Source organism: Megascapheus bottae, chromosome 4 (genome assembly GCF_031878675.1).
Source record: "Megascapheus bottae isolate mThoBot1 chromosome 4, mThoBot2.hap1, whole genome shotgun sequence".
NCBI classification, from domain to species: domain Eukaryota; kingdom Metazoa; phylum Chordata; class Mammalia; order Rodentia; family Geomyidae; genus Megascapheus; species Megascapheus bottae.
The window spans coordinates 64,498,851-64,525,240 of NC_143512.1; the positions used below are offsets into that span (position 1 = coordinate 64,498,851).

The following is a 26,390-nucleotide window of genomic DNA, read 5'->3' on the forward strand; positions in this document are numbered from 1 at the left end:
CCCCTTAATTTTTCTATGTTGGTCCTAGAGCTTGAACTTGCTTCTTTTAGTAAGGTTAACACTTTATCATTGAGCCTCATCTCCACTTCTGGCTTCTTCTGAGTAGCTGATTAGAGATAAAGAGTCTCTGGACTTTCTTGCTTAGGCTGGTTTTAACTACGATCCTTAGATCTCAGCCTCCTGAATAGCTAGGATTTCAGACATAAACCACCAGTATCTGGTTAAATAATCCCTCCCTTTTTTGAATTTTTCAGCAAGAAAACATATACCTTTCTTTGAATAATTAAATATGATTTTTTTTACACTTTCTGAAAATATTAGCTCTCTAAAAGAAATAGCGAAAGAAGAAAACCAAATTACAAAAGCAACTCATTCAAAATGCAACTGTTAAGAAAATCAGGGAAAACATTGGTAAGTGTATCTATAAAACTGAAGTAAAAATAATGGCTAAAGTTGCTGAAAATTCATTCATTTCTCAAACTAATACCTTATCTTCCCTCCCTCCCTCCCTCCCCCCCCCCCCCCTCTCTTTCTTATCTTTGCCAGTCCTGGACTTGAGCTCAGGGTCTGAGCACTGTCCTTGGACTTTCTCAAGGCTCTCAAGGCTCTACCACTTGAGCCTCAGCACCACTTCTGGCTTTTTTCTATGTATATGGTACCGAGGAATCGAACCCAGGTCTTTGTGCTAGGCAAGCACTCTATCACTAGGCCAAACTCCCAGCCCCTCTTTCTTTCTTTCTTTCTTTTTTTTTTTTGTGGGTGATGAGGCTTGAATTCTGGGCCTGGGCACTGTCCCTGAGTTCTTCTGCTCAGGGCTACCCACCCTACCCTGGAGTCATAGCCCCACTTCCTGTTTTCTAGAGATTAATTGGTGATAAGAGTCTTTTATGCCAGGGCTGGCTTTGAACCTCGATCCTCAGATCTCAGCCTCGTGAGTAGCTAGGATTACAGGCATGAGCCATCACGCCCGGCCAATACCTTACGTTTTGTTTCAAAAATGCAGAGTGCTTCAGCAGGTATATTATGGGTCTGAGGTTCTATAGCCCTAACAAGCTCTCAAGTGAGCTCGTGCTGCTGGATTGTGGTCTATGTTATGTAGCAAGGGTTTAAATTCCTGTTAAATTTCGGTCTTAAGGGTCTAAAATAATTTCCCTTATTTACTACTTTGACAAGGCTGAATTTTGAGCATCACAGTTTTATAAAATAAGGTCTAATTGCATTATCAGGTACATGAAAACAATCCAGTTTTGAAATTATGGAGTGCAATATGTGCCTAGTGCTATATCAGGTATTTTGAAAGATTAATTTCATAATAGAAAAGATTTAAGGTATAATACATTTATCGAAGATTTTAGATACTCAAACTTCATTTTGTTGAAAGTGAGATCAATGGTGTTAATATATTTTCTAATTCCTAACCAGGCTAAATATTCCACATCTATTATTATTTTCATGTGTGCCACTGTGGTCTATAGTATTACAAGCTTAATAGCCAGGTACTCTAAAATGGTTTAAATGAATATATGAATGGATTTCAAACAAGATCAGTGCTTAAAGTGAGGGAAATAAAGAAGTGGGATGGCTTATCAACAGAACCCATATAAGTGTAAAAATCCACCTAAATGATCCAGAAATGGAATGGTTTAGATCTTTCTGACTAAAAATGAATTAGTATGGCCTTTCTCCTGATACAAATACTGCCCAAATTTCAGTACGTTCATTCAGAAAATTTTTATATACCTGTAAGTAGAATAAAGGAATGAGAAACAAAAGCAGTGAAAATAACATGCCTGTCCTTTGATAGATGCATTAAGAATAGTAATGTGTGTAACTTACCTCCTTGAATGACTGCAGTAGGTTACTACCAGAAACTGAGAGTGTAATGTCTATATGATGCATTATAAACAACGGCTCTTCCTGTGTCTGGTATGGAAAACAGGCTAGATTGTCTGCTATATACAAGAGCATAGTCACTTCTGTTTTCTGTAATTTTAAAAAAAGGTACACATTTAGTGGATAACCTACAAACCCATTCAAATAGCTTTGTAGATAAAAGTATTACAGGGTACTTTCACCTCATTTAATATTAGAGACAAAGAGAAACTGAGAGGTGGAGGGGAGAAAGAGAGAAAGAGAAAGGAGGGAAGGGGGAGGAAGAGAAGTGGGGAAAAAAAGAGGCAAAGAACAAGAGGGTAGAAAAGGAAGAAAATAGGGGACAGATAAAATAATCTTAGGTGATTTTATAATAGCTTCCCAAGAGGAAAGAGGTGAAATTTTTTAGTGCACCCAAGTGAAAACCCTTAAAGTTTTCTTAGAAGTATATGGGACCTTTATGATATCCATACCACATCAGAAAGTATACATATGAATTCCTAATTATTTGTCATTGTGCTTCTGAGTTTAACCCATATGGGAGATCAGTTACACACAGTTACTATTCAGCCCTCAAAAATAAGTGGTAATTATAGTACTAAATCCCATTAACTCATGTGTTAATAAAACATTTGTTACTTTCCTCCTTATACACAGTTAGAATGTTAGAGTCATTTTGACAGTGCTACCAATTCTGTATTATGAAAACTATGATGCACACGAAGCTTTAAGAGAAAAATCTAGGCTAGGTGCCAAGTGGGAGGCTGAGATTTGAGAACTGAGGTTTGGAGCTTAACCCAAATCAACAACACTTAAGACTGCAATTAACTGCAAGATGAAACTGGAGGAGTGGCTCAAGTGGTAGAATGCCAGAGGCCTGAGCCAACCCCAGTGTACCAGTACCCCCAGAAAAAAAGGGGGGGGGAGTTTCATTAGTTGATATTGAGAATATCAACCTAAACAGAAATTTTCTGCATTTCATAAATACAGCAAATATAAAAGAAGGAAAAAAAAAGATGTTACAAGCTGGATATAGTGTAAACAAGCACCACTTGGGGAGACTGAGGGAGAAGGATCACTTGAACTCAAAAGGTCCAGTTCAACCTAGACAATATAGAATGACCCCTATCTTGAAGGAAAAAAAAAAAAAGAAAGACTATAACTAGAAAGAAATGTCCATAGTGAAATTTCTCTTAAAATACTGATAGCTCAAAAACCAACAAGTAAATGAAAAGACAAAAAGACAGATAGTAGGTCACCTACTCTTGGTATTCAAACATAAAATCAGCCTAACATGCAGCAATAGTAACAACAAAAAATTCCATAAGCAAGATGAAATACATTTTCTATTAATATTCAGAAGACTCAATTTATTTTCTATGTCAACATTTACTACACTTATCATCGAAAAATTGCAGCCATAGACCCATACTCCACTCCTCTGTGGGTTTTCTGCAGTTGTTTTGTAAATGCTGGTTCTCAGGGCCTGGCGTTGTCCTTAAGCTGTCTCGCTTAAAGCTAGTGCTGTACCTCAGCCCCACTCCCATCTTTTTGGTGATTAATTGGAGATTAGTTGGAATCCTTCAGACTTCCCTGGCTGGCTTTGAGTTTTAATCCTCAGATCTCAGCTTCTTGAGTAGTTAGGATTACAGGCATGAGCCACCAGTGCTCATTTTTAACTCCATAACATGTGTGTTTATTTCCAACTAAAACTGTAAATGTTTAGGAGTCTTAACATTTTATTTATTATTTTGCCAGCCCTGGGGCTTGAATTCAGGGCTTGAGCATTGTCCTTGGGTTTTCTTTACCACTTGAACCATAGCACCACTTGCAGCTTTTTCTGTGTATGTCGTACTGAGGAATTGAACCCAGGTATTTGTGCCTGCTAGGCAAGCTCTAGGCCATACTCCCAGCCCTAGGAGTCTAAATATTTTAAATAAAGCTTTCTTTCTTTTCATTTTTTTCTTTAATTTTTTTTCTTTTTTCTTTTTTTTTTTTTGGTGGGTCATGGGGCTTGAACTCAGCCTGGGTGCTGTCCCTGAGCTCTTCAGCTCAAGGTTACTGCCTTACTCTTGAGCCTAGCCCCATTTCCCATTTTCTAGAGGTTAATTGGAGATAGAGTCTCAGGTCCTTTTGGGCCAGGGCTGGCTTTGAACACTGATCTTTAGATTTTAGCCTCCCCTGAGTAATAGCTAGGATTGCAGGTATGAGCCACTGTGCCTAGATTTAAATGAAACTTTCTAAAAAAAAATCTTTTAAATTCTTCTAAACTTTTATTCATAAAAATCTTGTGTTGTTCCTTTTCAAAATTAAACTCTGTGTGTGTGTGTGTGTGTGTGTGTGTGTGTGTGTGCGTGCGCGCGCGCGCGCGCGCATTGAACCTGGGCCTTGCACTCAGGGTCTTAGTGCTGTTTCTGAGCTTTTTTTGCTTAAGTAATTACTCTACTACTTGAGCCTTTGTTCCACTTCCAGCTTTTTGCTATAAGAGTCTCATGGACTCTCCCGGGCAGGAGAGAGTCCTTCCATCTCAGACTTTTTTTGCCAGTATCAGGGCTTGAACTCAGGGCCTGAGCACTGTCGTTGGGCTTTCTCAAGGCTAGCGCTTTACCACTTGAACCACAGCACTACTTCTGTTGTGTGTGTGTGTGTGTGTGTGTGGCATTGGGAATCGAACCTAGGGGTTCACGCATGCTAGGTAAGCACTCTTCTACTAGGCTACTGCTAGGACAAACTCCCAGCCATGGATCTCAGACTTGAGTAGCTAGTAGCAGGTATGAGCCACTGGTACCTGGCTCAAAATTAAACTTTTTTGTGCCAGTTTTGGGGCTTGAACTCAGGGTCTGAGCATTGTCCTTGGGCTTTCTCAAGGCTAGAGCTCTACCACTTGAGCCACAGCAGCACTTCTGGCTTTTTCTATGTATGTGGTACCAAGGAATTGAACCTGGGTTTTTGTACATGCTAGGCAAGCAGTCTACCACTAGGCCAAACTCTCAGTCCCCAAATTAAACTTTTAAAAAGAATAATCTAGATTTTTCTTCCTATGTCTTCTTTACTATTTTTTTCATTAAAATCTACTTTTGTTCCTCATTTAACCTAGTGCTCAAGCATTCCACTCTATTGACTTCTCTGTAGCTACTACCCACATTTTCTTTTCCTATCTCTGACTACTTACTCCCTTATTAAATCTTCTCAAGTAAACTTTTTAGGCTCTCTTTAACAATGCCCAGGACAAAACTATTCCAGTGATCCTCTATCCTTTATAACTTATTCCTTGTAAAAATGTTTCTTTTCTTTTCCTACTACCCATCCTTTACTTTCTATGGTGAACATAACAGGTCAATTCCTTATTACTTCCACTATAGTACAAAAAATCGTATTCATAAATTCTCTCCCATCTCTAGGATCCTCTGTTACAATGTATCATTATGACCTTTCTAACTCAATCAAGTGACACTGTATTCATTATTTCTTATGTTCTTATAGTTGTATTTTTATCCTTCCCCAGATCATCTTTCCCCCTTGGCTTTATGCAGTAATCTGACTTATCTAATTTTTAGGCCTTCAGTGATTTTTTCCTCCTCTGAAAGCATTGTATTATGAGAGCTGGATTTCTAACTTCAAATGATGAAATGAAAGCACAACCAATTGATAATACTGAACAGGAAGTGAAACTACACAGGAATGAAACCCAGAAGAGACAAGGACTGAAACAATATCAACAGTACAAATCAGGAATTCAGGATACACTAACCTTCATTTTTCTTTTAAAAAGTGTACATACTACCCCCTTAAATGAAAGTAAAATCCCCTGTGGTCAACAGTCTATATCATATCATTTTATATTCTTAGCATAGTGTCCTATAAACAGTGAAAGTGAAATACTGATGATAATACAATGATGATGATGATGATGATGATGACAAATTATATTCCAAGCATTTTTGAAACAGATGCTGTATGTAGGCAGCTCCTGTTATATTTCAATCTCTTATAGATGGCTAGCATCACAGCAGGTACTGAATAAATATTTGTGTATAGTACATGTATAAATTAAAAGAACGTAACCCTATTTTCTGTTTTCTCAATGCAACATGTGCAACAGCCAAAATTTCAAAATGAAGCTTCAAAAAAATGGACTCATTAATGAAATCAAGATGAATAACTTGGGATCTAAGTGGCCTAAAATGTAGAATATAACAATATTCGAGTCATAGAGAAATGAGAAAAATTTATCTTCTTTGCTTATTGTGTTTACTAAGGTAATCTCAAAAAAAAAATATAATATTTGTTGTTGTTGCCAGTCTTGGGGCTTGAACTTAGGGCCTGGCCTCTGTCCCTAAGCTTCTTTTGCTCAAGGCTAGTACTCTACCACTTGAGCCACAGTACCACTTATGGCTTTTTTTGTATATTTGGTACTGAGGAATTGAACTCAGAGATTCATGAATGCTAGGCACTCTACTACTAAACCACATTCCCAGACTGCAAAATGATCAAAGATTTTATAATACTCTGTATGGAGACAGATCACACATTATTCTTTAATTTCCCCTTCAATGTTTTCTATAAATTGTAAATAACCTATAGATTACAAAAACACATATAAAACACTAACATTCATTAAAATTGTAATTTTTTTAAAAAGCAGTAAATACTTTTAGATGAAAGATTTTTACATTTATTTTTTAAAAAATAATATTTTATGCTTACTGCTGTATCATCAAAGAGGTTGAGTAAAGAAATTAGAAAGGCTCTTCTGTGCTGCCGGTTCCCTCGGATCATGGAGTAAAGATGTGAACACAAAGCACTAGAGGACTCATCTTGTCTGAAACCCCTTACAGGATCTTTTAGGCACGTGTTGATTGCTTGTTGTACCTGGTATGACATCTTCATGCCAGCCACTGCTTTCATCTGAAATCAATAAAAGCCTCCTATTTGTCAGAGAAATTAAGATTCAAATTAAAGTATACTTTGAGCACTGAGGACTAGAAGTTATCATTGCCAAAGTCACAGAACTAGGGTGTTAAACTAACTCATGCTTTTGGGTTTTAGTTCAGTACACTATCTGAACTTCAGGCTCGATCTTTTTTTTTTTTTTTTTTTTTTTTTGCCAGTCCTGGGGCTTGAAGTCAGGGCCTGAGCACTGTTCCTTGGACTTTTCTCAAGGTTAGAGTCTACCACTTGAACCACAGTATCACTTATAGCTTTTTTCTATGTATGTGGTTCCAAAGAATTGAACCTGGGTCTTCGTGCATGCTAGGCAAGCACTCTACCATTAGGCCAAACTCCCAGCCCCGGGACTCAATCTTAAAGAGTTATATTATCTTTACTTTAAAAATTTGTACATTACAGTTATACAAAGGAGGTTTCAGTGCAACATTTTCATAGACACAATGAATTCAGGTGGAATTCACCCTCTTTATTATTCTCCTTTACCATCCTCTCTTTTTCTGAAAATAATTTCAAGATTTCATTCTTTCTTTTTAATATAGGTGAATAAATTACTCTGAACATAGTAATCTTTAACCACTCTCTATTCTCATTTCATCCCTCTGCTGTTAATTGGAATCTATTGATAAGAGTTATTTGTAAACTCAAACATGTTGAAGTACAGATTTAGTTTCAAGTTCAGAATAAAGTGCTAAGGAAAACATTCATTCTAAAACAAATGTCCCTTTCATAAGCAAGTGAACAAATTAAGTTACTGACTAAAGAAAGACAATTAAATTTAGGTTATTCCACTTAAAATACCTACATGAATGAATCCAGCGTATTTTTTGTCTATTTCCACAAGCTGTTGATCTGCTTTGTTCCGCATAGCTGGCTCTGGGTCTGTGCCCATGGCAATTAAATATGGGACACACTGGAAATGAAAACAAAGTTTTTATAAGATATTATTGTAGTATAAACTTTATATAGAACAACATATATTAAAATCTGTATGCCTACGGAAGATGAATTTATCTTTATACATTTCATATAAATGCTAGGTACTGCATTTTGTTAAAATTATATGTAAAATACGTAAGATTGCTATTTCATAATATATTAGCATATATGAAAAACTTTAAAGTCTTGACAATATTAATTTTTGACAATTAGATTAAATCATCTTTGTAGTCTATGGCACTCTCCTGACCAGACAACAGCATATATCAGAATTAGTTGCCAATCCTCAGTAATTTCTCATGGGTTTGTGCGTGTTATGACACTTCACCACTGAGTTGTTCATAAATAATTTCATCCTGAAGCAATGCTTTTATCTGATGTTACCTCCAATATAAAGAGGCAAAAAAACAGACATATCATAGGATTTACACTTAAACCTGTCTAATGTTATATGTTATACATTGTTGGTTCTTAGGAGTAAAACTGACTATGGAGTTGGGCACTGATGGCTTATACCTGTAATCCTACCTTCTCAGGAAACTGAGATCTGGGAAGGAAAGTTACTGAGACTATCTTCAATTAACCATACAGAAAAGCCAGAGTAAAGCTGTAGCTCAAATAGTAGAGTACTAGTCTTGAGCAAAAAAGCTAAGAGGCAGAGAGCTCTGGCTTTGGCTTCAAGCCCCAGTACTCTTTCTTACCTCCCCCACCATGGTAACTGGATTAAAGGAAACTTATCATCTCTACTTGAAAAAAATGATTCCTATATATTTTAGCAACAGGAATGAGAAATTTATGTAATAGAAAAGTATGAATCTATTGGTATTCCAATAAGAGACAGGCAAAATTTTAGATAAGAGTTTAAAACAACTCAAGAGGCTTAGGCAGTCATTACTTGAACTTAGAAGTTCCAGGAAAGCCTGAGTGACACTAAATTTCTTAACTTAAAAACAAAAATAATACAGAGCTACTTATTGTAAAGTCATGAAATGACAGTTAATCTGGCCAATATAATTAGGCTCTTCTAATATAAAACTTGCTTACCTGAACTGGATGAATAAGACCCTGGTTCAGAGTCAAAGCAATGACATTTAGGGCAAAGTGGCGCACACTTGACTGGGTGTGAAAAAACGCCTCAAGCACCTGTTTGAGGTAAAGCTGCATGATGGAACTACTCATCCCTGAGGAAACATCACCCATTTCTTTTAAGTCTTCCTGTTTTGCAACTTTTTTCCCTACAAAAGAAAGCAAAGCAATATGCCTATTAAAAACATAATTAACTAACTACTCCAAATTTAGGATATAAACAAAACCAAAAAACGTGTTATTTAAGCTCAATGGTTCTAACCAAACCTCTCCCAGCCACCTATAATTGTAAAAGGCCCACTTGAGAACCCAGTTAGAGCTGTAATTAACTTCTTCCTCAAAATGTTAATGTTTGCTCACATCCCAAACTTTATGACTACTTTGAGGAGAATACATATGGACCTCACCTAAGGACTCTCAAGTGAGTTCTGTCATCATTTGGTATCATAACTGTAGCTGCACTGTGAAGTTCAAAAATGTTTTTAGTAGAGAACTGGTGCCTTTAATCCCAGCTATTCAAGAGGCTGAGATTCTAAGAATCAGTTTGAAACCAGCTAAACCAGTAGAAAGCCAAACTGGAAGTGTGGTCAAGTAGAATGACAACTGGGCAAACAAGCTGAGCCCCGAGTTCAAACTCTAGTACAGGATTTATGTGTGTGTGCGTGTAGTTATATATTTTCACTTACAGTCTCTATCTGCCTGCTGCATTCGTGTGTCCTCTTCTTGTAGGTAGGTCTGGAGGTTTTTTAACACTTGTATTTTTAAATTTACTGAGGAGTTCTTATCAGATAAAATATTATTATATAGATTCTTCACTTCTTGCTCAAACATTAGACTTGGATGCTGAATAAAAGCAAATCCTAAGAAAGAGGAAAACAAAACTCTTCATATATTCCTACCAGAAGTAAATATATAACAATGAAAATGTTAAATTATACAAAGTGCTCCTTATTTCAAAAAGTTACAACTTTTAAAATGACTGGAAGAAGATGCTATTGGCCTTACCTAGAGAAGTATTAGAGCAGGTACTTCTTCCCCATGAATTAAAAACAAGAAATTGCATTTCAAAGGAGAATTTCACACAAGAGGAAACCTTGAGGAGGGAGCAGGGCCTAGTGGCTAGGGGAGTGGATTAGGAGTCAAGAGTCTTGGGTTCTATTCCTGGCTCCACCACTGACTTGTAGTGTGACCTTAGGTGAGTCACAAAATCTCTCTGTGCCTCAATTCTCCATCTGTAAAATGGGGACAATAACATTTACCACCCACCTACCTTATAGGGATGTTTTTAGGATTTAAGAAGTAATGTCTATAAACGTTTGTTTCAGATCCCTAAAAGAATGTACTACATTAACATTTAAAAAGAATATTAAAATATGTCAATTTAATCAAACAGAATAATTTAAAAATAGAGCTAAAAATCTTTCCCATTTCTTCTGCATATGGCATTATAGGCCATAATTCCATAATTCTGAATCTTATTATCATTACTAAGTAGCAAAGTATTTTCAAAATTTGCTTACATACAAATGCTCCTTAACTTGAGAAAAAGCAAAGACCCTGGTACTGATAGCAAACATTATTAAGACTGAAAAAACAAAATTAACTCAAGGCAGAGTGATCTAAAACTAACCCAAGGTCATACAGAATTATGGCCCAGGTAAGATCTTTTTTATTAACTATTCTATTTTGTAAAAAGTATTGATTTAAATATTTTTTCCTCTCCTCTCCTCACCTCTCCTCTCTTCCTTTTTCTTTTTTATGGGCAATAGTAGGATTGATCTCAGGGTTCTCATCTTTGCTAGGCAAGCGTTCTAGTCATGTATCAACAGTCATTTGGCTTTTCAGTTTATTTTTCTGATAGGGTCTTGAGCTAACTGACTGGGCTAGTTGGAACTTTGATCATACTGTCTCCCTCTTCTGAGTAGTTGGGATTATAAGCATGAATCACCATGATAGGCCCAGGTCCTGTGAGTGCTTTTTTTTTTTTTTAAATAATCCTGGAGCTTGAACTCAGGGCCTGGGTACTAACCCTGAGCTTCTTCTGCTCAAGGCTAATGGGGTACCACTTGAGCCACAGGAACACTTTCGGACTTTTCTGTTTATATGGTACTGAGGAATTGAATCCAGGGCTTCATGCATGCTAGGCAAGCACTTTACCTGTAAGCCACAACCCCAGTCTGAGTGTCTCTATTTTTTTCTCTTAATTAGCTGTGACTCAATTGATCTTGATGTTTCATATAACTTATATAGCGATATGAAGATAATACTGTATTCATGCAACTGCCTAGTAAATGACTTTACTGTATTTGTGAATTTTACTATCTTTGCTATAAGTAATTTTCTGAAAGATGGAGGATTTAAGTATTTATAGTTATTACTAATATAACTTAATAAAATTTGAATAACCATAAATCTTATTACTCATTTTGTTCATAAGACTAATTAAAATAACTACCCACAAATATTAAATTATAAAATTCAACAATTTCTAAATTATTAAATTTACTGATTGTTTTTACATGCATCTATACAAAACAAATAACAAATGCTAAAATTTTGGATATACTATTCTTGTTTCTTATTTTATAAAAAAGGAAAAAGAATCTAGGTGTAGTGGCTCATACAGTCCCAGATATGTAAAAGGAATATCTCTATACAGGTCAGCATGGGCAAAAATATGACAGGCCCCACCTAAAACTAAAAAGAATTGGGGTTTTGGCTTGAGTGGTAGTAGAAGTCTGACAAGCAAGTGCAATGTCCTGAAATCAAGCCTAGCTAGTATTGCCAAAGATTTTTTTTTTTCAGTCCAGGTACTTTAATACTACCTTCTTATTTGCCAATACTTTAATTCCTTTCTAGATAAGTAAAATATCCTGGAAAAATGATGTAGAAAAGATATAAACCCAGACTCTTTATGGATAAGTGAATCTGTGATTCTATATAAACAAAGTAAAGCCAGGTGTTGGCAGATTGTACCTATAATATTAGCTATTCAGGAGACTGAGATCTGAGTATCATGATTTGAAACCAACCCAGCCAGGAAAGTCTATGGACTCTTATCTGCATTCTTCCAGAAAAATGGAAGTGATGTTGTGGCTCAAGGTGGTAGAGTGCTACCCTTGAGCAAAATATATAAATAAGTAAAAGCAGAGGGACAGTGCTCAGGCCCTGAGTTCAAGCTATACAACTGACAGACAAAAAAAAAGTAGCAGACTACTTTTGTAACTTGAAGTGGCAAAGGACAAAGCTCTGCAATGAGAAAGAATAATTGAATATTTGAACAGTATAAGTTTTCTATACCATCTTTATCAGAGTGCTTTAATAAAACTTTTTTTTTGGTGGTACTGAGGTTTGAAATTAATGCCTCCTACTTGCTAGGCTGATGTTCTACCAACTTGGGTTCTGTTCCCAGTCAGTGTTTTTTTTTTTGCTGGTTATTTTTGAGATGGCATTCCTCAAACCTTTCTGCCTCAGTTGGCTTTAAACTGTGGTACACTCTGGATCTCAGCCTCCTGAGTATCCAGAATATCAGGCACAAACTACCAAAATCTTGCTGATGTTCTTAAGATATCATAGGATTAGGTAAGGGAGATAATATTATTATCTCTGAGAAATGGTCACTGAGAAAGTCCCTGGCTGAGGCAAGAATGGAATTCAGGTGCTTTTATCCAGTCTTTTCATTTTGTACATCAGATTCTACGGCCAATACATACATATTTAGATAAAACAATTAGATGAACAGTTTAAAAAGAAGTTTATTCCATTATGAAGACAGCTAAAAACTACAAGGAAAGTTAGATTGAACTTACCTAATCCAATGATGGCTTTTGTTTGTACTTCTTCATCTGAATGTTTTGTAAAATACATCAACAGTTCAAGTACTTTATCCTTTATGTTAACCTAAGAGAGGGAGTTGAAGCACATTAAAAATATTCCAGAATACTAAAATGAGGAATACATCAATTATCAAAGGAAAAAAGTATTTAACCACAGGAATTTCCACCTAAACTTCGTTTATGTGGAAACACACACACAAATATAAATAAAACATGCTGGGATATAGCTTAGTGGTAGAATGCTTGCCAAGCACAAGATCCCGGGTTTAATTTCCAATACTGGAAAAAAAAAATCCACCAGTTTCATTTATTTCAGGATAGCAACATTTAAAATTAACACGCTGCCAAAAAAAAGCTTGTGCCAGAATATAATCCATTCACTATAAACCCACTGGCCTTAATAGTATATTAAGTAATATTATAATATTTACCTTACTGTTGCCTTTAAAATCTTCGAGATCAAAATCAAAATGTCGACACAGTGCTCCAACAGTGAAGAGCGACCTAAGAAGTGCTGGTTTGTTTGAAAGAAGTGAAGTGTTATTTGGGTCCTCTTGGTGTTGACTTTTTAATTTTGAAATGGCACCTAGTAGAGATAAGTAAGATTTACAATAAACCTTTTGTCCTTCAATTATTATTCTTAAATAATTATTACTAATAAGTTACAAAAGGGGTAACTTTTTACACATAATTTTGAGTATCAAATATGGCTAGAATTACAAGCTAGAACTTAAATAACAATAAAGCTAAAGTTTACATACTGGGGAGAAAAATTTATCAGCCACTTAGGAGACAAATTTCTGATAATGGGTTTTTAAGGAAACACAAAAATAATAGTCATTACTGTTTTTAGTGTGAATCACACACACTTCTTATAAATTATAACATGTGTCACCCTTTATCAGATGTGTTAAAAATGATCTCAACATAGTTGCAGGACTCAGAATAATTTTAAAGATAGGCACTGAACTTACCATAATATCTATTGAAACAGGCCCACACAAATTTAAAATTTTGTGTCACTTTATTTACAACAGCCCCAAGACAGCTCACACAATGCTGTACTACCTAAAAGATAAAGAATGTTACCATTTAAGTAAAAGTTAAGGACAAGTTATTAAAATAGTTTTCTTTTTACATATGTCTGCTTTGAAGTAAAATATATTGGATCTTAATTCTGACATAGAACATTTTACAATTTACTATTTGCAGGTTATATGTGACCCAGTCTGGGGATGATAAATTGAATGCTTACAGTCATGCCATATTTGATGATAAGTTTCATTAGATCTTCTTCAATAGTGGCAAGGAAAGTTTCACTTGGATGCTCCATCAGTGGTACAACTAATTCAAGGATTTTTGCAACATTGCAGATAACCATGAAATCATTTTGGGTCTAGAAGAATAACAAAATGCTGTATGAATACTCAAACCTAAGAACAATTATATACACCTTTTTTTTTTGAGGGGGGGAGGGCACAGGTACACATCAGGCATGTAAAATTTCACTTAAAATTAAAACCAAACCAAATAAATAAACAAAACGCTAAGCACTTGTGGCACACCCCTGTAATCTTAGCTATTCAAGAGGCCATCCCAAGTAGGGAAGTTCATATGACTCTAACCCATCATCACTTCCAATAAGCCAGAGTAGAGCTCTGGTTCTAAAACTTGTGATCTTCCTACCTCAGTGTTCTAAATGCTGAGATTATAGGTATGTTCAACACAAATGATATATGTAAAAGATAAACAAAACCACTGAGTTAGTGCTAAATACCATATTTAATTCATTTCTCTGATTCTTCCCTAATCCTCCCTCCCTCTCCCTCTCTGCCAGTCCTGGGGCTCGAATTCAGGGCCTAGACGCTATCTCTGAATTTCTTTTGTTCAGTTAGCACTCTACCATTTGAGCCACAGCACTACTTCTGGCTTTATTTGGTTATGTGGTACTGAGGAATGGAACCCAGGGCTTCATGCATGGTAGGCAAGCACTATGCCACTAAACTACATATCCAGAATTTCTTCAAAATGAGCTTGCTTTACAAATGCAATTGGGATGACCATTCTCTCCACTTCTTTCAATATAGTGCTGGAACCCTTAGCCAGAGCAATAAAGCAAGAGAAGGACATCAAAGGGATCCACATAGGGAAAGAAGAAATTAAAACTATTCCTATTCACAGATGACATGATCCTCTACCTGAAGGACCCAATAAACTCCATTCCGAAACTCCTAGAACTAATAAACCACTTTAGCAAAGTGGCAGGATACAAAATCAACCTACAAAAGTCACCAGCCTTTCTCTATGCCAACAATATGCAAACAGAAGGCGAAATCAAGAAAATTATCCCATTTGCCACAGCCCCCAAAAGAATAAAATACTTAGAAATTAACTTAACCAAAGATGTAAAGGAACTATTTAATGAAAACTATAAAAGTCTAATGAAAGAAATTAAAGGGAATACCAGGAAACGGAAAGACATCCCATGCTCATGAGTAGGGAGAAACAATATAGTGAAAATGGCCATACTGCCAAAATTGATATACAAAATTGAATGCAATCCCCATCAAAATCCCAAAGACATTCTTTACTGAAATAGAAGGTGTAATCCAAAACAGTTCTAGGCAAAAAGAGCAATGCAGGTGGTATTACAATACCAGACTTCAAACTACTATAGAGCTATAACAACAAAAACAGCATGGTACTGGCACAAAAATAGACCAGAAGATCAATGGAACAGAACAGAAGATCCAGAAATAAATTCACATACCTATAGTCAACTTATATTTGACAAAGGAGCCAGAGATATACAGTGGAGCAAACACAGCTTATTCAATTATTGGTGCTGGCAAAACTGGGCAGCCACATGCAGAAAATTAAAAATTGACCCCAGCCTTTCGCCATGTACAAGCATTAACTCAAAATGGATCAAAGACCTCAATATCAGACCTGAAACCGTTACATGATAGAGTAAGTGCGGCACTGGAAATCATAGGCACAGGCAAAAACTTCCTGAACAGAATCCCAGTGTTACAACAGACTGGAGAGAGATTCGACAAATGGGACTACCTAAACATAAAGTTTCTGCACAGATAAAAGCATAGCTACTAAAGTAGAAAGATAGCCAACTAACTGGCTAATAATACATCAGACAAATGCTTAATATCCACTATCTATAGGGAACTCAAGAAATGAATTCCCTCCCCAAACCAATCACTAAATGAGCAAAGGAACTAAAGAGAGACTTATCAAAAGGAGAGGTTAAAATGGCAGAAACATATGCGAAAATGCTCATCATCCATGGTCATAAAGGAAATGCAAATAAAAACAACCCTAAGATACCACCTTACCCCAATTAGAATGGCTAATATTCTAAACTCAGACAACGACAAATTCTGGCAGGGTTGTGGAGAAAGAGGAACCCTGCTGCACTGCTGGTGGGAATATAAACTAGTTCAGCCACTCTGGAAGGCAATTTGAAGGTTTCTTAAAGAACCGAAGATAGACCTTTCCTCTGATCCCACCATACCACTCATGGGCATCTATTCTGAGCACCATAACCCAGAATATGATAAGGACACCTGCTCAGCCATGTTCATCTCTGAACTATTCACGATAGTCAAGCAATGGAAACAACCCAGATGCCCTACTGCAGATGAATGGATACAAAAAGTGTGGTATACAATGGAATAAATACAATGAAATTCTACATAGCCAACAGACAAGATAAAATAATGGCATTTGCTGGAAAGTGGATGAAATTAGAGCGAATCATGTTGAGTGAGATAAGTCAAGACCAGAGGAACAAAAGGCGCATGCTATACTTAATATGTGGATAAGTACACATATGTGGCTATGATGATGACCCAATATTTGGGGAACTCAAGGTTACGGACATGGTCTTGGAGATAGAAACATAACTACATAGACAAAATAATCTATGATGGGCTATATACTCTGTAGACATAATGTTTTATTACATACATTAATCTATACATTAATTATGTTCTAAAGTCTATGTGCCAGTGATTGTACATAGAGATTCCCTTCTTCAATACTTGTTTGTTAAACATGACATTTGAAATATGATGTAAAAATCAATGTTAAATACAATCCTTTACTAAAAAAAAAAATGCAATTGGCAGCTAGGTTTGGTGGCGCATGCCTTTCATCCCAGGCTATGTGGGAGGTTGAGATCATGAGGATCATGATTTCAGACAAGCTTGGGCAGAAACTTACATTGTCAATTATTAGAGTATTTTAACATTTATTATTTGTCACCCTGCACCAGGATTAACTCCAAATGGATCAAAGACCTCTAGGTAAAAGCAGATACAATGAAAACTTTTCAAGAAAGAACAGGACATACACTAGGCCTCCTTGGCACAGGATGAAACTTTCTTAATAAGGACCAAGAAACACAACAAATCAGAGAAAGTCTGGATAAGTGGGATTGCATTAAACTGCAGAGCTTCTGTATGGCAAAGGACATAGCTAGCAAATTAACTAGAAAGCCTACAGAGTAAGAGAAGATCTTCACTAACCACACAACAGACAAAGGCCTCATTCCTAAAATATATCAACAGCTCAAAAAATTAAATCACTCCAAAACTGATCTCCAAAGAAACAACCATCCCATTAAAAGATAGGCCAAAGACTTAAAGAGAGTCTTCTCTGAAGAAGAAATAAGAATAGCCTATAGACACATGAAGAAATGCTCGACATCTCTGGCCATAAAAGAAATGCAAATCAAAACAACTCTAAGATTCTACCTCATTCCAGTTAGAATGTCCAGGATCAAGAAATCTAATAACAACAGATGCTGGAGGGGATGCAGCCAGGAGGGATCACTACTACACTGTTGGTGGGAGTGCAAACTCGTTCAACCACCATGGAAAGCAGTATAGCAGTTCATCAGAAGACTAAACATAGAACTCCCCTATGACCCAACAATTCCAATACTTGGCATTTACCCAATCGTCCAGAAACAAGGACATACTAAATCCACTATCACAAGGATGTTCATTGTAGCACTATTTACCATAGCAAAAATATGGAACCAACCTAGATGTCCCTCAGCTGATGATTATATCAACAAGATGTGGTATTTATACACAATGGAATTCCATGCTGCTGTCAGAAAGAATGACATTGCCCCATTTACAAGGAAATGAAAAGACTTAGGAAAAAATCATGTAAAGTGAAGTAAGCCAGACTCAAAGGAACATAGGCTCAATGGCTTCCCTCAATTATCATAATTAGTAGAAACCCTGGGCTCTCCTTGCAGAGATTTACAATAGAACAAAACCTAGATTCATAAGGCCATAGAATGACGCTAAATGAAAGGACCTCCAGGATACAGAAACAAAAGCTATATAATGAGTGATTGTTGTCCTTAATGTACTATGTTATCTCTCATCTCTTTTGCTGTCCCTTGGTTATCTCATATTGTTACAGTATTTCACCTGGTTATCTGATATATTGTATATATGTATATTTGGTTATTTGAAGTTGTATAGGGAAGGGAGGAAAACAAGATGAGGGGCTGGGGTGGGGGGAGGGAAAAGGGGACCAAAACATGAGAAAGGGTATCAATGTTTGTGAAGTAATGTATCTTCTATCTGGTGAATATAATGTAACCCTTCTATTAACTACAATAAAAAATACATGAAAAAATTGTAAAACAAAGCCATACTATTATATTTGTACTTAAAATAATAGCCTACTACATCTAGTATGAGACTAGATTCTCTATATTCAATATATTGCCTTATTATCACAACAACATGAAATATATTACAAATTAGAAAACAAAAATCAAATTCAGAACCAGGAAGATAGTATGTTTCATAACAGGAACGATAAGCTCGGTGTAATACCCCCTATAATTCCAGTACTTAGGAGGCTGAGGCATAAGGACTGTCAGTTCAAGGATAGTTCCAGATGAGTCAATGTTCTACATAATGAGATACTGCCTTAAGAAAGATAGTAGCATTGCTTCATTCACTTCTGAGGTCTCAACAACAGCAAGAACATTTATTAAGCAAGTATCATGAGTTTGGTCAGAAGAGGTTACAGAGAGAGGGAACCTGAATTTATTTTATAAGTGCCAGAAAATTAACAGTTTTAGACAAGTTGTTAAAAAATATTAGAATATACAGAATATCAAACAAAGTGAGAATGTGGCTGATATATGTGAATTCTAAATTAAAAAGTCTTACATTATAAGGAAAATGAGACAACTTTATACTTACACTACATTTAGTGGTAAGATATGGTTGCATAGTCATGGCATGTTTAACCATGAGTTGGGGTCTTATTTTGCTGAATAAGAACAAAGTGGTTATGCAAGCTACCAGTCTTCCAGAATTCACACCTTTATTGTCAGAGTCTGGGGGGAAAAAAAACAGAAATAAGGTATCAAAATATGATGAAGCAGTGGAAATTACACAGTACATCATTTAATGTACTCAGTACTATCCCGTAAATTAAATTAAATTGAATTATGTCTTAAGAAAATGGGCTCAGCTGGGTGTGGTATCCTAGTTACTCAGGAGGCTGAGATCTGAGGATCAAAGTTTAAAGCCAGCCTGGGCACAATAGGACCTGAGACTCTTATCCCCAATTAACCTCTAGAAAATGAGAAATGGAATTTGGCTCAACAGTAGGGTAGTAGCCTTGAGCTGCAGAGCTCAGGGACAGTGCCCAGGCTGAGTTCTTGCCCTATGACCCATAGGGAAAAAAAAAAAAAAAAAGAAAAAGGACTCATATTTTTTTCTGTTTTACACATGTAATTTATTTATTTATCCATCTCCTTATCTATATCTATGGCTTTCTTCTTTAAAAAAATCCTTATTGAGGGGCCGGGAGTTTGGCCTAGTGGTTAAAGTGCTTGCCTAGCATGCATGAAGACCCGGATTCGATTCCTTAGTACCACATACATAGAAAAAAGTTGGAAGTGGTGCTGAGGCTCAAGTGGTAGAGCTCTAGCCTTGAGAAAGTCCAAGGACAGTGCTCAGGCCCTGAGCTCAAGACCAGGACTGGCAAAAAAAAAAAAAAAAAAAAAAATCCTTATTGAAAAGGTGATGAGCCAGGCATGGTGGCTCATGCCTGTAATCCCAGCTACTCAGAAGGCAGAGATCTGAGGATCAAGGTTCAAAGTTAGCCCCAGACTGTGAGACTCTTATCTCTAATTAACCACAAGAAAACTAGAAGTGGAGCTGTGCTCAAGGGTAGGGTGGTAGACTTGAACTGAAGAGCTCAGAAGCAGTGCCCAGGTCAGTTCAAACCCCTTGGTCCACAAAAAAAAAAAAAAAAAAAAAAAAAAAAAGTCATTTGTTTTTACGGACTGTTATCCCGTCCCTCATTTTCTCCTGTTTACTCCTTCCTTACTCTCCCAAGTTGAAAGGCTCATATTCAACATACTGTTAAGTGTATCAGTGTTGCATTAATTCATCCTTTATCCTGCTGTTTCTGTAATTCCCTTTCCCTTCCACAGATCGAATAATCTTTCATACAACACAAATTTCATATAAGATTTTCTGCATTTCAATTCACTTTCTTATAGAAATTATATACCCATAGATAAGGTAAATAGATCATATAATGAACATTATGAAGTTTAGACTAAGAGGCCTAAGACTGAAGTTAAAAAGTAGAATTGAAGTTGGGAAGTTCAGAAATAGGGTTTTGGAAATAAATGTGTTATTGGTTATGTCTAAAAATGGAACTGACTATGGAAAAAATGCAAGAAAAGAAGGACAAAAGCAAAGAGCATTGGGAAAAAGAAATGTTGATCTGGTTGAAGATTGTTTACAAAGTGGGAGTGAAAAGTACAGAAGTTGGATCATTGCCATATTAGAATGAAACCAAATGTTGCTTAACTGGAAAGAAAATGTTGATAGGAGATACTTGTCTTGGTAGGAAACAAATGAAGTTTTAGGAGGGAATAGCAACTTTTAACTAACATCAAAGACCATTAATTAAAAAAAAAGATCACAAATACTAGACTCACCACCAAATTCTAAGTTGGGGAAAAAAACCAAGGTGATTTAAAAAAAAGGTACAAATTAGAAGTGCAAAAAAAGGTAAAAAAATTGTAAAAAAAGGTAAGGAAATAAATTCTTTAATAAAAAAATAAGGGACATCAACAATTTTCTTGGGTACCATAATTGGCACCCTTACTTATTAAAGAATATGTTCCCATTATGGAGAATGATTGAAAATGATTGTTGCATTAGGAGATGGGAAACAATGTTAATCTTACATGTTTATCTTTTCCTTTTTTAAAGATTTTTGGTCACTCATGAGACTTGAACTCTGGGCCTGGGCGCTGTTTCTGAGCTCTTTAGCTCAAGGTTATCATTCTACTACTTGAGCCACAGCACCACTCCCTGTTTTCTGGTAGTTAAGTGGAGATAAAGAGTCTTATGGACTTTTATGCCCAGGCTGGCTTTGAACCATGACCCTCAGATCTCAACCTCCTGAGTAGCTAGGATTACAGCCAATGGTGCCCAGCGACTGTTACATTTTTTATAAAATTACTTGTAATTGACAAAATTTTCAGGTTTTTGAATTTTAATGTCATAAAAGTTTTTAGTATTGAACTTCCTATTAAAAACTGGAATAGATATCTAGTTCAAAATTAAGAAAATTATAAATAACTATTATAACCAACATCAAGAATGTAATATACATCTTTAAAAAACATTCCAATAATACAGTAAGTTAGGGGCCATGAGTATGGCCTAGTGGTAGAGTGCTTGCCTAGCATGCATGAAGCCCTGGGTTTGATTTCCCTGTACCACATACACAGAAAAAGCTGGAAGTCATGCTGTGGCTCAATGGTAGATTGCTAGTCTTGAGAATGCTCAAGGACAGTGCTGAGGTCCTGAGCTTGGGGGTACAGGACTGGAAAAAACAAAAACAAGCAAATAATGTCTGTAAAAAAAATGGATGTAACTGAGACATGTAATAAATTTTGTGGCAAGTGCCACTCATTAAAAACATATCCTCCAGATTTGTTTTTAGTCTTTTTCAATATGACATTTAAGTACATGTTATTGTCAGATCTGTAGAAGAGATGTTTTTCATACACTGCTAAAAGAATGAGGTGTATGTTATTTTATACTGCTTTAGATACTCTCAGTCAATTCTAGCAAAATAATCTTGAGTGCAACATTGAACAGATATTTATATAATAAATAAATTCATTTTATATAATAAATGAATTTTCCTTAAAAGTGAAGTACCGTTTACTAGGAAAGTAGAATTGGAGGCAAACATGAGAAATGTAACCAAAGTATTTAAAATATCTTACCAGCTAGAGATTCCTCATATTTAAGAATGTGCTCAACTAGGTTATCAACAAGCTGAGTACAAGCTTTCTTCACAGGTTTATATGAGGAATCCTCTTCGGACTTCAACAACTATATATATATATATAGAAAAAATCCCAATATAATTATTCATTAGGCAATAATAATATAAATATACTAAATGTGCTTATAGAAGCAATAAGCATTTCAGTTTATCATTAACAATTTAAATTGAAACTGCAAATAAAAATACAAAACTATACCACAAAAATACCTTATAAACAATCTGTAAATAATTTCAAACAATTTTCATATGCAGTATTTAAACTGCTGTGTGTAGGATTTGAGATAAGATATTCAATATAGAAAAGCGCAGGGACAGCACCTAGGCCCTGAGTTCAAGCGCCACAAAGGAGGGGGCACAAAAATAGACAAAAATACCAAATACCGTTGGTTGTAGAGGCAAGAAGACTGTGAGTTTGAGGTAGAAAGACTTGAGTCTCAAAGGGGAGTAAAGAAAAGCAATATAACCCCAAAGACATAAACACTAGTACTGAAAGTCTATAATAGATGTTTTAGGTGACAACATCTAAACTTGACATTATGTGAGTTCTGATGTAATTCAATTCTATTAAATACCAACTACACAGTATTATCATTTACCCTCAAAATTGAAGTTTGATCTTACTGTTTGTCTATAGCTAACTAAGTATTTATATAAAAATTAGAGTAGGGAGACAATTTCACTGACAGATATTAGGTATCAAGATGTAATACACTATTATTTACTCCGGTACATAATACTGTTTATCTTTTAAAGTAATTATCTATTTAAAATAGATATTAATGCGCACAAGTAGCCGAAGTTTGTCTTAAACATATTACAACATATTAAGACAACAATAACAAAAAGATGGCAGGAAGACAGATAACACTCAAGTCCAGGAGTTCTATATTGCTATGGCAATATAAGGACACCCTGAATAAAAGACAAAATACATAAAATAAGTAAACAAAATTAAAAAAAAACAAGGCTGAAAAAAATGTGATAACTTTTGAAACTAGATAATACTTTGATTTGCAAATTTCTGAAATACATTTAAAAAAAATATTAGTCTATAGAGAACTGACAGTCTATTAAATTTATGCCCTCAGAACACAAAATAAGGGCTGGGAGTTTGAACTAGTGGTAAAGTGCTTGCCTAGAATGCACAAAGACTTGGATTCGATTCCTTCGTACCACATACACAGAAAAAGGCAGAAGTGGTACAATTGCTCAAGTGGTACAGTGCTAGCCTTCAGAAAGCCCAAGGACCAGTGCTCAGGCTCTGAGCTCAAGCCCAGGACTGGCAAAAACAAAACAAAACAAAACAAAAAACCCCAAAACAAAATAACAACAACAACAACAAAAAACCCCACAAAATAACACTTACATTTTGAAGAAGTTGCTCAAACCAGTCATACCCAGTGTCTCTGCATGCTGCAACCTAAGGGGGAAAAGGGAATGAAAACTTAGGAATAAAAATGTGAAATTTATTCTAAAAACGCATTTTGTTACACTGCAGTCTGAAGAATATGCCTCATTTTTGGCAACTTAAAAATATTACTTTTAAAGTAAGTGTTTATTTTTCTTTTGTTGGGCATGAGGCTTGAACTCTGGGCCTGGGTGTTGTCTCTGAGCTCTGCAGCTCAAGGCTACTGCCCTACCCCTGGAGTCACAGCACCACTTCCGGTTTTCTTGTAGCTAATTGAAGACAAGAGTCTCATGGACTTTAGTGCCCTGGCTGGGCTGGCTTTGAACTATGATCCCCTTCTGAGTAGCTAGGATTACAGTAGTGAGCCATCACGCTCAGCTTATAAACAATTTTTTCAATATCCAAACACTTGACATTATAAAATTTTATTGAAAAACATCTTGGAAGACATTAAAAAATTAGGTTAATTTATTGAAGATTAATATAGAACTACATTTGAACAATAATACAAAAAATGAAAACAATTGTTTCCTAGCTCTTTAAATGGAAGATTTAAACATGTAAGTAAAAATAGAGACAATCATGTTGAAAAATGAGAAATACTGTGGTTGAAAAAAATTATAAGACATACATACATATATATATATATAATAAAATGACAATCTAAGTTCTTTCAATTATTGGAACAAGATCAACTCAACAGAGTGTTTACATCAATGAATGTCAAGAACTTGGTCTAGAAACACCAATCTCATCTTATTTGCATCTCTTGAGTTATCTCCAGAAATACAAAGTGAAGGAATACTAAATATCAATCAACCAAATATCTCATCACGTTATCTCTCTTTCTTCCTAAGATGGGTGGACCTCTGCTTGGTTTGCATCTACTATAACTATGCTTGTTTCAATCTTTCTTTGTTTCTTCTTTCTTCTTCTTTTTTTTTAATTTGCCAGTCCTAGGACTTGAACTCAGGGCCTGCACTGTCCTTGAACATTTTTTGTTCAAGGATAGTGCTCTGCCACTTGAGCAACAGTGCTACTTCTGGCTGTTTCTAAGTATGTGGTACTGAGTACCCTAGGAGAGCACTTTACTAGGCTATGCTCCTGCCCTTTGTTTCAATCTTTCTTACCACATCAGTGATGTTCAAAATTTTTCTTGTCATTGCTTCTTTGTCATTGTGTGGAGTTGGAGTAAACCACAGTTTTTGGAATGTTTCATTAACTAATTTCTAGAAGAGAAAAACATCAAATTAGCTAACTATCCAAACCATGACAAAATTTTAGTGTCAAATTATCATCAAGGTCGATGCGAGCTAAAGTAAAAGATTATATAAAGTTCTAGAATAAATTTCCTAAGAATTAAAAATAATCAATTAATTTTTCAAAATATAAACTTTTCAAGATTCTAAAGTTTGTGAAAGATTTAAGAAATTTGAATGAACAATACTACATCTACCCAAGAACTTCCCTATAACAAACATATACTCAAAAATATTTTTAGTACTTTGAAGTTGTTAGTGTTAAAAGAAAGTTACAATTCTTACAATTTTAAAAGGGAAGGAAAAATAAATGTGTTTACATACACAATTGAAGTTGGGAAACAATTGTGGGTTTTTTTCTTTGGCAGTACTGGTTTTAGACTTCAACCACGATTGCTAGCTTTATCACTTGAGCCATGCCTCTAGCCCTGTTTCTTGCTGGTTATTATGTGAGTCTTATGGACTTTTTTTTTTTTTTTGCCTGAAGAGGCTTTGAACTGCAATACTTTGGATATCAGCTTCTTGAGTAGCTAATATTATAGGCATGAGGCATGGGCACTTGGTTTGTATTCAAGATTTTTTTTTTTTGCCAGTCCTGGGCTTGGGCCTTGGGTTTTCTCAAGGCTAGAGTTCTACTACTTGAGCCACAGCACCACTTCTGGCATATTTTCTATGTATGTGGTACCGAGGAATCGAACCAGGGTCTTCGTGCATGCTAGGCAAGTACTCTACCATTAGGCCAAATTCCCAGCCCCTGTATTCAAGTTTTAATAAGGAGTATTCATTTACTTATTTAGAAAACCAAGAACATATCATTTGAAAATCAAAATTTCAATGATGATAAGCTTTTTGAATAGAATGAAATCTCTATAGTAGTGTAAATAGATACTATAATTGCTGAATTAGATGAGAAAGATTAGACTTTACTGACATAAAACCTAGAAATTAAATAAAAAATTTAAGTGAAATAAACACAAATTATTTGAAACATTAACAAGGAAATTTATTAAATTGATGCTTCATCTTACCTTAATGCCTTCTTCATCATTAACTCTGCGAATCATTTTTACACACATTTCTGTAATTTTTGGAAATGTTGGTTGTTCGATGCAGATGTCCCTTAGAATCTTTATTACTCTTTTCCTGACACTGATTCCAGTATCCTAAAAACAAAAAGGTATCGATAAATGTTATAAAAATTGAAATGCTATAGGTATATGAAATATGATAAAAGTATTTGAGTAGATACCCATAAGCATTATACGAATTGTTAACTTAATAATTAACACTGTCTGTATAGTCTTCACATATATTCTTCTTAGTATAAACACAAATAACTTTATTATGATGTTTTTCCTTTAAAAACATTACTCATGACATAGAAACAAGTTCTACAGTTTAGCATTGGCCTCAAGATTAAAGAATAAACTCACAAGATTTAAATAGGAGGAAAAAAATAAATGATAAATCCAAATGTAATAAAACCTTCAAGTTTAATTTATGGCATGTAATAAAGGATTAAATAAAACTATGGAGGAAATAACGCATTTTAGTCTTTTAAATTAGTCAGTAAGGGCTGAATGGTTTTAAAAACAAAGGGAGTCCAGAGAGTAGCCTAGTGGTAGTGTGCTAGCCTACCATGCATGAAGCCCTGGGTTC

At 35.4% G+C, this 26,390-nt stretch overlaps 1 protein-coding gene across 7 annotated transcripts in view; it reads right to left on the reverse strand.

The window, feature by feature from the left end:
• Positions 1–26,390, reverse strand: part of Nipbl (NIPBL cohesin loading factor) — a 184,863-nt gene that overhangs the window by 6,598 nt on the left and 151,875 nt on the right. For all 7 annotated transcript variants that reach the window (XM_090332033.1, XM_090332036.1, XM_090332034.1 and 4 more), the window contains 14 exons: positions 25,760–25,894; positions 24,603–24,701; positions 23,431–23,484; positions 22,000–22,108; positions 18,935–19,071; positions 13,936–14,076; positions 13,655–13,748; positions 13,112–13,266; positions 12,654–12,744; positions 9,531–9,704; positions 8,803–8,993; positions 7,625–7,732; positions 6,580–6,780; positions 1,837–1,983 (listed from right to left, as the gene is read on the reverse strand). In XM_090332033.1, coding sequence (XP_090188159.1) covers positions 1,837–1,983; positions 6,580–6,780; positions 7,625–7,732; positions 8,803–8,993; positions 9,531–9,704; positions 12,654–12,744; positions 13,112–13,266; positions 13,655–13,748; positions 13,936–14,076; positions 18,935–19,071; positions 22,000–22,108; positions 23,431–23,484; positions 24,603–24,701; positions 25,760–25,894 — 1,836 coding nt within the window. The remainder of the gene's footprint in view (positions 1–1,836; positions 1,984–6,579; positions 6,781–7,624; positions 7,733–8,802; positions 8,994–9,530; positions 9,705–12,653; positions 12,745–13,111; positions 13,267–13,654; positions 13,749–13,935; positions 14,077–18,934; positions 19,072–21,999; positions 22,109–23,430; positions 23,485–24,602; positions 24,702–25,759; positions 25,895–26,390) is intronic.